The sequence below is a fragment of the Epinephelus fuscoguttatus genome, linkage group LG8 (genome assembly GCF_011397635.1).
Source record: "Epinephelus fuscoguttatus linkage group LG8, E.fuscoguttatus.final_Chr_v1".
Classification (NCBI taxonomy): Eukaryota; Metazoa; Chordata; class Actinopteri; order Perciformes; family Serranidae; genus Epinephelus; species Epinephelus fuscoguttatus.
The window spans coordinates 8,180,091-8,193,214 of record NC_064759.1 but is presented as its reverse complement, the minus strand read 5'-3'; the positions used below and the strand labels follow the sequence as shown (position 1 = coordinate 8,193,214).

Here is a 13,124-nt window from a genome sequence, read left to right as displayed (position 1 = left end):
ATAAACAGGAGTTTAATGTCTTTTCCCTAACCAGTACCCTTCACAGGCCTCGTCCCTGATTGGATATGACACAGCTGATCATTCAACGACTGGTTAGAAAAAAAAAAAAAAAAACAGTGGAAACGCAGATAAAAGAGCTTCATTGTGTTTGACCTGTGTCTTCCACAACCCATGCCTTCGTAATTAAGTTCTGAACGTCTGTGGCCTCATCATGTGGGGAAAAAAAAATCTTGGAGAGACAGTGGAGTGTGTGTGTAGGTAGAGGATCAACGTGTGTGTCTGTGCGTCCACAAAGGCAGAAGCAATCCTGATGAATCTCTCTTTACACCCTTAATTCTGAAATAAGGAACACAAGCTAGCCAATATGGCATTTTTAGGGCGGGATGGTGTAAACATAAATGAACGCAGACAGAAGGAGTACATCGGAGGATACTTGATACTTGACTTGAACTGTCTGCAAGGTAAAAAAAAAAAACTATGTGCTGTCATTTAATGGCGTTTTGGAGATTTTTGTGGCATCTCTTGCTTTGGGAATCTTTAAGTCCATAATGGCTGCTAGGGAATATTTTAAGACAGGTTTAAATGATGTGCTTAGAGGATGAAAACAATGATTTAACATTCAAAGTACTACCCACAGCGAAGTGAATGAGCATTTGGAGCCGCTGAATGTTTTCAGGTTTCCGCCTCTCTTTAAGGAATTCACATATGCTGAGGCTTTTTGCGTGCACGATGCCGAGTGAGTGAGTGAGGGGGCAGCGTTTAAGAATTCATACGGATGGCAACATTAACACCTTAGAAGTGTGCTGCGGCCTCCACATCCCACAGAAAAGCGTCGTATGAGATTGTGAAAAGCGTAAATTGCTGTTATGGGGAAGAGAGGGGGGGGGGGGTCTTCAACAAGCTGAATTTTTCAGCAGATGAAAGATTAAGTGCATGGATGTTTTCCAAAAATACCCACAATAATCGTGTGTTTGAGCTGCCTGTTTCTTAACTGTCAGCAAGCACAAAACACCCGGCCAAGACGGGTCTATTGAGCGTTTGTCGAAAACAAATGATGTGGGGGAAAAAACAAAACAAAAAAAAATCTTGGTAATAATCACATCTCTTCCCATAATCCCTGGCATTCCCTGGCTCTGATGGTATGGCGTGTCTATTCACTCATATGTGAATGTGTGTGTGTGTGTGTGTGTTTACGTGTGTATGTGTGTGTGTGTGTGTGTGTGCATATGCTCGCTCGCACAGACTGCTGGGGGGCATGCTCACAACACACAAACACACAGGCACACGGAGGCATTTCCATGCAAATTGAAAAGAGAAGGGGTGACAGAAGAGCATGGCAGGCCCTGGGAGAAAAAGGCTGCCACAGAAGCGGGAGTCCTCGTGTGGAATCCTGCCACAAAAGAGTCCCGGATTAAACACACAATGGGAATGGGATGTGGGCTGAGGGAGGGAGGGAGTGTGTGTGTGTGTGTGTGTGTGTGTGTGTGTGTGTGTGTGTGTGTGTGTGCGCGAGTGAAGAGAGAGAGGGAATGAGAAAGAGAGACGTACAAAGTGACCCAACTCTCTCTCCTGCGTTGGCTTCCCTGCACTAGCACTGCCACCTCAAAAGAAGAGACACCACAGTCGCTGGCGGCCGGTAACACCACTTCAGCTGGCAGAGAATCGGCGCAGCTTGCCAGTACCTGTGACCAGGTACTTATTCCCCTTGACTTCAGGCTCAAACTGCTTGCTAAATGCAGTGTGGTGAAGTAAATGCAGAGTCACATTTGACGCCCCTGCCAAAGCACAAAGGGGTGACCGTGTCACTCTCTCTTCCAGCCTTCAAACTTGGCACTTCCCCAGCTCTTTTTCTTCCTGCCATTTGCGGCCACGTACAGCAGACAGCAGCACGTCATGAATATTGAGGTTGGGGAAATTGCCACGGGTGCGCGGTGGGCACCTGAGGCTTGTGTGCCAAGGTGTTTGTGTTTGAGGTTTGGCTAACATGAAACATGGGCGCTGGAGTTTGTGTGAATGTGTGTGGGCACATCTTGAGATGTTATCGTGTGTGTGTGTGTACGTTGGTGGTTTTGTTCTTATCAGGACTCGATGGCCCCGGAGAGAGTGACACGAGAAAACCTTTAAAATCAACAGTTTAGCAGTTTATGCATCGATAATGTCAAACAGTTAGCATATTTTCTTGTTGAAAATGGACTCTATGTTAAGAGTGTGACCATGATGCTGGTGTCATTTTAAACATTGAAGGAAGGATTGTTTCCAAATTCCAAATATAGTATGAGCTAACAAAGTAAATAAATCATTTTAATTTCAAAGTACTATTTGGCTTTCGGATTAAGATTAAGATTTTAATTGAGATTCAGTTTAGACAAGATTTAACATCTAACATTAGGTAGTAAGGCCAGGTATTAAGGAAGGAATGTAGCTCCTCACAAGGTAGACAAATCCCTGTGTGTGTGTGTGTGTGTGTGTGTGAATGTATTTCTCTCCCAGTTCTATCAAGAGGTGTTTAGTCACATTATGGTGACAACAACCTGGTCCATACAAACTAAAGCACTATATTTTTCGGGTTAAACTTTTTTTTTTTTTTTTTTAAATCAAGGTTATAGATACAGTCGGTATTTATGAGAACATCCAGAAAATGTCATGTCATTTTCTGCCAAGTGGGAAAACAAAGCGATTGCTACCAAGCTGAAAAGTTGCTTTGTGGCTTTTTGTCAAATACACCTAAAAATCCAGAATTAAAGGTTGTTTTTTTTTACCTGGACCATACATTATTTATTTAGGCCCACTTAATGTGCTTGTTTTTGCCACTGACAGGCTCAGATTGTTATTATAAGTGTAACAAGATAACTGAAAGGATCCCTACAGTGATAGACCTTTTTGTTTAAGAGTAAGATCCTTTTTTTAACCAGACACAGCCCCAAAATCGCTGCCGTCAAACCCACCAGACTCCATTTAAATGAACAGCAATTCTATCATTGTTAAAGTCACTTTATTCAGTGCTGACAGAAACAAAATAAAACTCAGAGAAGCCATCTTCATTTGCCTTTCCACAGTTTTAACAATTGTCAACTCTGTTTTCGTTGGAATAAACCCTTAATTTACCCAGTTAGATGTGAAAACCTGTTGGCTCTTTACACGCTTAAATTACTTTATTTAAATGGAGTCTGGTCGGTTTGGCGGTGCTGATTTTGGGACTGTTTCTGGTAAAACATAAAGGATCTAACGCTTTATTCAAACGGTGTTAGATTGTTTGGCCATGGGAAAAAAGTTGTGGGTCTCCAAGGACCTGTGGTTCTTGAGGTTGCAAATCCCTGCGCAATAACGTTATAGCACAACGGCTCATGGTGCTAAGTAATGTTAGCTCTGCTCTACTGTCTCAAAACACAAGGAATTAAAAAAACGTGCTAATCTATTACAGGAAAACACCCCTTTCCCCATCGCAAACTCCGCCCTCACCACACGTAACTATGACAAGACACCGACTGTATCTATAGGTTTACGGTTGGGTTAAAGTTACAGTAACATTTGCCTTAAGCGTGCAGTGGTCATGGTTAAGGTTATGCTAAGTAAGGAATTTATTTGTGTCGCTGCAATGTCCTCCAAAGTGAAAACAAAAAAACAAAAACAAGGGTGTGTTTGTGTGTGTGTGCCCGTGTTGTGACATACCTAGTGCATTGGCACGCGGGCTCTCACGGAGGACACACGTCCCCAGGTAGCCCTCCAGCTGGGAGGGTTGGCGCATGCCTGCACAGTCGGATGGCAGGGCACGCACATACACACACACACATACACACACAGAGTTGTGAGGAGAGAAACACAGGGTTAATGCTTCCTACAGTACTTCTCTCCCACTCCAGCTAAGCAGAAATATGACATTTAAAACACCAGCATCACTGAGGCCATACTAGCAGCTGCAGCAGCCCCGTTTTTGTTTTTTGTTTTTTTCTTAGCAAAATAAAAACCAGATAGAAAACAATTGTGACAGAAAATGTGTAGGAGTATGCAAGAGAATACACAAGTACAGCAGGTCTGAAGTAAATAATGTTCTCAGCATATGTTGCCACTTTAACAGAAGAAAAAAAACATCAGATAAGATATGATCACAACACGCTATTTGCATGGAGGCTGTGAAAACATTTTGATATAATATCTCATCTGTCATCACGGCGAGCAGTAGCGCACTGGCAAAGAAAAAAGATTGTTCAACAGATTGTTAAAGCTAATATCTCAACATTACACTGCCTTATGAGTCTTGCAACAGAAGAGTGGTGTTCCGCTTAATCAAAAGACATAAAAATATATCGGAATTCTATCTCCAGCTGGGGTGCTACTACTATCGTGTAACCTCATTTCCTGGCAGGTCAAAGGGGATTTTTTTGAGATAATATAAAGCATGTGTTGTTAGAGGGTTGATAAGAAAATCTAATTGAATTTCAGACTAGGCGGTGGCCGGTTGAAGTCACTGCTGCCTTTTGTTCATGGAATACTAAAGCGTTATCCTTGCTCACAAACAAACAAAAAATAAAAATAAAACAGTCAGAGGCCTCAATTTGGCTCTTGCATTAGTGTTAGTTAAAGCAATAAGGGATAAATCAAAGATAACACTGCGCTCAACTGTGAAACAGTGTGGAGTAATCTTGAATTATTAGATAACAAGATAAAAATGTATTTCTGCTTCATGCAACAGCAGGGAGACAAAGAGACGGTTGGTTAGAGAACATATTGTAATGGCGACTGTGTGTATGTGTGTGAATGTGTGTGTGTGTATGTGTGTGTGTGCAAAGAGACAAAAGTGTGAGCGCCATACTTTGCGCCCCTCCGTTTTGCTTACCCATCATATCTTTTGTCTTCTTGAAATGTTTATACCAGCGCCCAAATTCCTGACACTTCGCCGCCGACACATTTGCATAGTAAGTGCTGTTCACAATGGAGGAAATCATACTCTGAAAGAGAGAGATTGATTGAGAGGGAGAGAAAACGAGAGAGAGACTTTAGATTCCCATTGTGGAAAATACAGACATAATATTAAAGCTTGTGAAACATGCAGTAACACTGTAGCTTGTCAAAACAAATAAAAGATAGGGACACGGTAAAACCCAGCACTAAAAAAAAGCCAACTGAAAAGTATCAGACATGCAGAAAATTTTGGATCGCGCCTTCTCAAGGTAAAACAAATTAAATCAAGCAAGGCTTTATCTTTGCTTTTTTATCAAATGCCGTTGAGTTTGTCTTTCTTTTTTTTCATTTCAGAGTGGGTAAATTATAAGGTCAACTGAGTTCTGAGTCTGTTGACATCAAGCGCAGACGGCAGGAAAGATATTTACCTTCAAAAGGAAAGAAGATAGCAACTTATTCAATATCAGCATCTGGGGAGTCGGCCGATGTAAACAGATAAACCTCTTTTATTTTTCAGCTCTTTATTTCTACAATCTGTTGAAGACAACAACTTCAAGCAGACCGAAGGCCGCGCTGAGCGTGTCGTTCTAAGAGCACGTGTGCTCCCGTCTCCCCTTTACAGTCGATTCCTTGCCCTCTCTACATTCACTTCAACCGCCTCAGAAAAAACAAAGAGGCGATATTTTCCTTTCCCTTCCAGTTTCATTAAAATGAATGTTTTAACACCTTGCCGGCCTCCGGGCGAATAGCGAGGTTGGTGCAGGAGAAATTGTTTTTGATTGTTATAAATATTCAAAAGAACCAAACCATCTGTTTTCAAATTACAGGTATGCCATCTTTATCATTTTCTATAATATATGCGCTTGGAGGATGGCGGGGGGAACCTTCTGGCAGAGCAGCATGGAGGCACGAGCACAATGAACGGGTAGAGGATGATTCTGGTTCTCCAGCTATCCTGCACAAAAGGAGGGTAAAGGATAGCAGCTGTGCTGTCAGAGAGGTCGCTCTAACCCTGAACTCATGACCTCTCTATTAAAGCTCTATGCACCGTATGCAAAGACACTACTACGAGGTCTCACCGATGTTCAACTGCAACACACCGCAAAACTTTGTGGCACAAATGTGAGTAAAGTTAATGGAAGGATCCAACAGGAGCAAGATGGACACAAGTTTACATTATCAAATAGCAACAGGGAGGGATATGCTCAAGGCTGAACTTTGCTTTAAGAACTATTTTAATCAAGTTATTTCTCCTCCTACATACAGTTAAAACATGGATGTTTATGGCTGGTAACACTGTGCAAATTTAAGAAAGCAAGTGTTCTCCAAAGACATAGAGTGTGGCAGGAATGAGTGTTAGAACACGGTAATAAGGAAGCATTTTTCCGGGTCTCTCGTCTCAGAGTCAGTGGGTTTTCTGAATGGGTTTATGCCTATTCAATGCCTGAAGTAAGCTTTGTGGTTAACAAAAGCTTAAGAGATTGTCTTTAAAAAAGCCGGTCGCTAACACATGGCTAAATGATACTACAGAACCCCATCATGCCAATCACGGCGTTACAGCTTTGTTGTGGTGGCGACACTGAAGTCATGTGACTGTAGTGTAGTTTGTTTATAGGCTAATGTTAGCTTTTCACAAAATTCACAACAGCTGTGTTCATTTATCAGGCTGTTCTCATCATGCATGGTTCGTAAGTTTTCTTACAAAATGTAATGCACCAAAATTCATACATATCCCACATAATGATGAGCCAGTAATTCGTAACCATAACCCATGGTTAGTGCATAACCAGTGTATTTTGGAAGGCTGTGATCACAAGACTAATGCACTGACGGGGATAAAGAAGGAAACCGTCCCGAGTGGTCCATAAGGAGGCACAATGGAGCGGGGACTTTCCCTTGGGACAATGCCCAGGACAACAGTGTTTGGTACCATGTGAACTTTGAGTGAACTTCGTCACATTTTAAGGCACGTCGTCACCATGGCTCTTTTCCTAAAACTAACCGAAACGTAACTTTATACTAATTACGTAACTCTACGTTGAAGATGTAACGTCATCTGCGGGGTGCTAATTCATGAGCTATCCTAAAGACTGCAGTGCGTGCATATATATACATATGTAAAATATAAATATCTTAAACTTTGTTTGCCACAGGTGTTATTTTTGGCAATCATCCAAATCCCAGTGGAAAAATCCCATCGGCTTTTGTTGCGGGAACCAGGGCGACGCAAATTTCCGGGTTGACCTACAAAAAACCGTCATCCCCGCACCACTTTATACACTGTGCTAGATGCCACCTTTTAGTCAACTGAGAGCAATCAACAGCAATAACTGCTGAGGAAGAGTCCACTAACATGTCGCGGCTCTTTTCATTTCAACAGAAGTAGCAAAAAGCGCCATCATGGAAGTGACCCTCACGGTGAGTCTCACCATACCTGCTCGTACCAGGCAGTCAAATGCTGTCGCACTTTGTTACGCCCATTCAGCAGCTGGGAGTGAATTTGTACAAACCATACTGTGGTGTACCACGCTGTCACGCTGCAAAACAGGAGGGTGAAGAGGTCTGCATTTGGGCTTGCATGGTATAACAAAGCAGTCTTTAATAGATCCACTGAAAAGCCTTCATTCAATGAGAGCCCTGATAGAGTTCAGGTTAGGGTGAGGAAGTCAGAATTGCCCTTTTAATGGGTCATACATTTATGCATGAAGCAGCTCCTTCTTTTGAAATTTATGCCATATTGGCATCAGGAAATAGCAACTGCAACCTTGTATGGTCTTAAAATGATTATTCCTGTTTATTCCTTATGATAAGCATAAGCCAGCGTAAATCAGAGCGAATGGTTTTGTTCTTGATTTACTGTCTTGGTGGAGCAGCAAACCACACAATCCAGTTTAACCTGGTTCTGGTAGCCAACTCCCCAGCCAGAAACCCATGTACGAAACGTTTATTTAAAGTAAGAGGAGTTCTCCTTTAAGTCTGTGGGATAATGAACTCCTCTCCTCCAGCCTGCCATGTTTTATTTACAGTATATCTGGGCTAAGGCGGCTCGAGGCAACAAACAAGAGACCTGCAGAAGACGGTGTGCCTTCCTCTCTCTCCCCCAATCTTTCTCTCTATCTCTCTCTTTCTCCGCCATCTTTGACACAGATGTTCTAATAAACGCTCCTCATTAATCAGCCCTCTCCCTCAATACATCACTCTACCTCTCACAGGGGGCCCAGTGTGTATGTCTGAACGAAACAATACACACACACACACACACACACACACCTATTCTCTGTCTCACGCTCTCCCCACTGCTCTGCCACACACACATGCATACGCACTAAGTGAAATCAAGCAGATAACCAGAGCCTCTGCTGCCACTGTGGTGCCAGCAGGAGGGCTGTGCTAGGGCTTGTCAACAGGTAGCTTGGGTGTGTGTGTGTGTGTGTGTGTGTGTGCGTGCCAGTGTGCATAAGTGTGTGTGTGTGTGCATGAGCATGTGTGTGGATCCTTTAAGTGATAGCCATCTGCAGCACAGAGAGCTTATCAGCAAGACCAGGAAGTGGCACTGGGCTACTATCGGTCCCCAACATCTACTCCACTCCCCATCATGGGAGACAGGAAGAGAGAGAGAAAGAGAGAGAAGGAGTGTGTGTGTGTGTGTGTGTGTGTGTGTGTGTGTGTGTGTGTGTGTGTGTGGGGGAGGGGGGGGGGGGGGTTGTGTGTATGTGTGTGTGTCAGAGAATAGCGGTGCAGCAGGCAGGTACTGTAGGCACCCAGCTGCCAGCGTTAGAGTGTGGTGCACACACTGGCAAATGCAAACACACACACAAAGTACAACCCCTGCAGACAAACACACATGGCGCAGTTACACAAATGCACACATGCAGATTAACACACATGCACGTACACAATTAAACACACACACATGCACACGCGCGCACACACACATTCCAACTTAGCCTGATGTCTTGAATCAGCTGGGGGAAAAGCACATCCCATTTGCAACACTGTGCCTTGTCTCTCGCCAACATCTAACACAGCTCAATTATGGCACATATCCACCTCAACTGGGATGACCCCACCCCCCTTCCTCCCCTCTTCAGCCACACACACACACACACATATGCACATATACACACGCACACACGTACACTGGCAACCAGGTTGTGCCTATGGCTGCCGAGGTGGTGAAGGCCTGCAAAGATGGCATTTTGATGACTATTTGCTGCTACGCAACGCAGCAGCTGGTGCATCAGGGGCCGCCCAGTGAGAGTGAGCAGGGGGTGGGCAAGAAGAGGTGGTGGCAATGGGAAAGAGTGGGGTGAGGTGGGGAGGGGATCTCGTTTGTTGCCATAGTTTCTGTGAACATGGGCAAGGGGGTTGCTAAGCTTGGTAGCAACCTCAGAGAAAAATAATAAGCCTGATTGGCTGATTGAGGCAGAATCAGGAGAAGTTTTATTTAGGCGACGATTCTGCGAGCTGTGAATCTTTAAGGTTGCTTTATACGTGTGCGGGTTGGAATCAGTTCCTCCTGCAGAATGACAATGGGCGTGAGTGAATACATTTTCTCTCACAGAGCTTCCTCGTGCCATTTGTAGCCCAAACACACAAAGCATGACTCCCCGCTACAAAAGATTCAAACTAAATGTTTGACAAGACTTCGGACAAAAGCGGCATTTCACAAAATAACCCCCCGCCGCCCTCCCCTCCCTGCTCCACCACCCCTCCTCCCCATCTCTCTTCAGAGCTCTGTTCAGAGGTGGCTAATTCTCTTTCACTCACTTGCTGTGATTCTCTCATCTGTTAACCTCTCTTTTCGGTCTCAGGATTACGCAGCAGAATATCACGGAAACACTAATCCTAAAAAGGTGCCAATCTTCTGTTCCCTCCTGCAACGCCCCTTTCTCCTCCCACTCATTTCACTTTTTCTGCTCAACTCAGAAGCCTCAGAGGGAGGGCCAAGTGCTCCCCTGCTTCTCACCTTTACATCAGACTACACTGTGACATCACCAGTCACAGGGCAGGCAGTCCATATATCAAGGCAACATGGGTGCATCCCTCGATCCTGACAACCACTCCACTGAGCCAGTTGGGTTTAGGAGAGACAAACCACCGCTCTAAGGGTGTAGCAAGCCACATGAAACCCCACAGAGTAACAGATGTCAAACGCCATCATGGCAGCCATGTTTGAACAAGGAGGATACATGTAGATCATCAGCGTATGGAGTGCACATAGCAAAGCTGCCAGTTTGGCTTTAAATTAGATATAAAACTGGATTAGTATTTAAAGTTTGCTGCCTTAACATGGCAATAAAATTAATAAATAAAACAATGTTTAGCCAAAATCTAATAGACACAGTAAAGGTTTTAAAAATTAAGGGTTAGATTTCAAAAGCAATAAAGATATGATTTTTTTTTAGTGATATCTGCACTCCACAGTAAGCACTGAGTTTTTATAGTAGGCTATACAATGAATAATCTGCCACCACTAAAAGTTGGTTTCCCTTCTACAGTCAAGCGTTCTTTGAATTCTGCTCTCTACAATTTCCTAGTAAGGACGCACAACAATGACTATGTTTACACGCACACTAATATTCCACTATACGATACCTTGAATATGATACAGGTCATTTAAACAGCATATTCTGAATTAGGCCTTTTTTCCTGAATGCAGCATTTTCCGATTGATTAAGACATGGGATAAACCAATATTATCCTTGTTTTAGGAACCTTCTTTGGACATGTGTACAGCACACTTGGAATATGCGTCTAAATTGGGATTTTTCGTGCAGTTTGGGACACATGGCCTCATGCCTTACAGTCAGCTCTACGTGTTGTCATGGATGCATTGTACAAAAACCAATTAGCCAACAAGGCTGGTGTAGAGACGCATGCGAAAAAAGAAAGCCCACATTTCTGATTGGAAAGACAGACACATCTGCTATTACCATTACTATTACTATACCCCAATTCTCGCCTCACTTCCCTTCAGAATTGATTTAAGCTCTTTTTAAAACTTGTAAAGCTCAACATGATTTAGCGGCGAGTTATATAGCTGAGCCTCTGCTCCAATTCGTCATCCGAGATCCTCAAGGCGACCCTAACTAGTCGTCCCTGAATAAAGGCTGGTAACTCAAGGTGACTGGGCTTTTGCCATCAAGGCCCCAAGGCTCTGGAATTCTGCCTGAGGAGATGAAGCTGGCTAACACATTACCCGTTTTTAAATGATTGCTTCAAACATATTTTTATAGGAAAACTTTCCGTTACAGTGCCTGATTTGTAACTTTTGTGTTTTATTTCCTTTGTATTGTTTTATTGTCTTATTTCTGTGCACTTTATAAAGCACTTTGTAACCTTGATAAGTGCTATACAAATAAAATAGTATTATTATTATCACAATTATTATTAAATATTATGACAGGTGTCCCATGTATAAAGGCAATGCTCTTGCCACAACGGCCTTGGGTTCAATTCCAGCCTTCCCACACTTGATACTGTCCTATCTATTAAAGGCAAAAGCTCCAACAAATAATCTTAAAAATATCTATCTATCAATCTATATACATATATATAAAGACTTGGGTATAAACAGGTTAAAATAAATATTACAACACCATCCTTTTCAGGAAGGTGGTGGGAGGAATGAAAGAGGCAGGCTAAGTTCAAGCGGTCGTTGAAGACTTTGAGAAAATATCTATTTTGATACATATTTTGACTTAATAAATGACATGTTAGGGCATGTTAATTGGCTGCATGTACCAGGAATATTAGTGTAATACTCATTTTTATTAGCTATATTAACATCTTAATAGAGATACTGACTTTTTTGGAATGAAGGCAAAGAACTGAATATTTTGTGCATGTAAACAAAGTCATTGAGAATAGAAAGAGGAAAAATACTTCAAGTGTTCGCAGTGACTGAAGCTACCACGTCTCCACAATGGCTGGCAATATTTTCTGCATGACAGTAAAACATAAGACCATTTAATGCCATTTAGATCTGAATTCAGAAACAAATTGGCTGTTAAAACACATACAAGACAGAAAGAAACAGATTCTGTTCAAGATATTTTCAGGACGCTCTTTCATCCTCACTGGAAAGCTAAAACAATCTTCAGTTTAATTTGAGACTGGTGCGTATTTGAAAATAGCAAATGTGTGTCTGAGGAAGAGTGTGTGTGCGTGTGTGCCTGTGTGTTACATCCTCTGAGCTAGCGTGTGCTCTCTTCTGAGCCGTCTTCACATATGGACCGTAAACAGGGTGATTACCAGACCGGGCTGGGCTCCGCCTGAACGCCACCCAGGGACTCTTTACATCATCAGCGCACTGCTCATGCCCGGCTAAACACACAAACACACACACTGAGAGCAGCCGCTAACACACACACACACACACACACACACACACACACACACGTACACACAAGCTCACAGCGCAAATGAGGGTCTCCAGGTGACCATACGGTGGCCTGGGAGGAGAGCTGGCTTCATACTGAAGGCACCTACGCACACGCTTGGATCTAAATACACACACGCATGCAAAACACAAATAACACTTTCACATGCGCGTCCCATACGTTGATATACATTTCACAAACACACTCAAGCGAATACACACAGAAGCCCACATATCTCCTCCCGCTGTGACACACAAACTCAGACACACACACACACACATTATTGGCCCTTGTGAGAGATATACTGCCGTTTCATTCCATTCACTCCAGAGCTGCCTCCATGATATACTGACTACACTGCCTGTTAATACAATATCTGCGCCAGTGCTTTCTATCCAACCTCCCAGCCGACAAAAAAACACAGAGTGTAACACCTGACATATGAACGCACGTACAGTACATCCAGCCTGATACTATGAAATGTTGAGAATTAACTAAATGAGGAAAAGAACAAAAGCAATCCAGATCGTTCTGGGCTCGGGCCAATGTTTATCTAACAATAACCATACGTTCAACAACACCTCTGCTTTTTGGCTGCCGTTGCATGTGTGTGCGTTTGTGTGTGTGTGTTTGTGTGTGTGTGTGTGTGTGTCGGGGGCGGCAAGAGAAACAAAACAAAAAAAATCATGCGGCAAACAAATGACAATAGCCATTGATTTGGATTTTCTATGCCGATTCTCTTTCCCACTTGATCAAACTCAGGGCATTTGATAAGTAAAGGATAAAATACAGTGGTGATGGAGATAGGGGTGTTTGTTTTGTTGTGCAGTATGGAAGCAG

At 43.1% G+C, this 13,124-nt stretch overlaps 1 protein-coding gene across 11 annotated transcripts in view; it reads right to left on the bottom strand.

The window, feature by feature from the left end:
- LOC125893038 (DNA-binding protein SATB1) overlaps positions 1–13,124 on the bottom strand; it is a 67,473-nt gene that overhangs the window by 30,684 nt on the left and 23,665 nt on the right. For 8 of the 11 annotated variants that reach the window (XM_049583473.1, XM_049583479.1, XM_049583477.1 and 5 more), the window contains 2 exons: positions 4,835–4,946; positions 3,670–3,747 (listed from right to left, as the gene is read on the bottom strand). In XM_049583473.1, coding sequence (XP_049439430.1) covers positions 3,670–3,747; positions 4,835–4,946 — 190 coding nt within the window. The remainder of the gene's footprint in view (positions 1–3,669; positions 3,748–4,834; positions 4,947–13,124) is intronic. The other 3 variants (XM_049583481.1, XM_049583482.1, XM_049583484.1) reach the window with 1 other exon arrangement.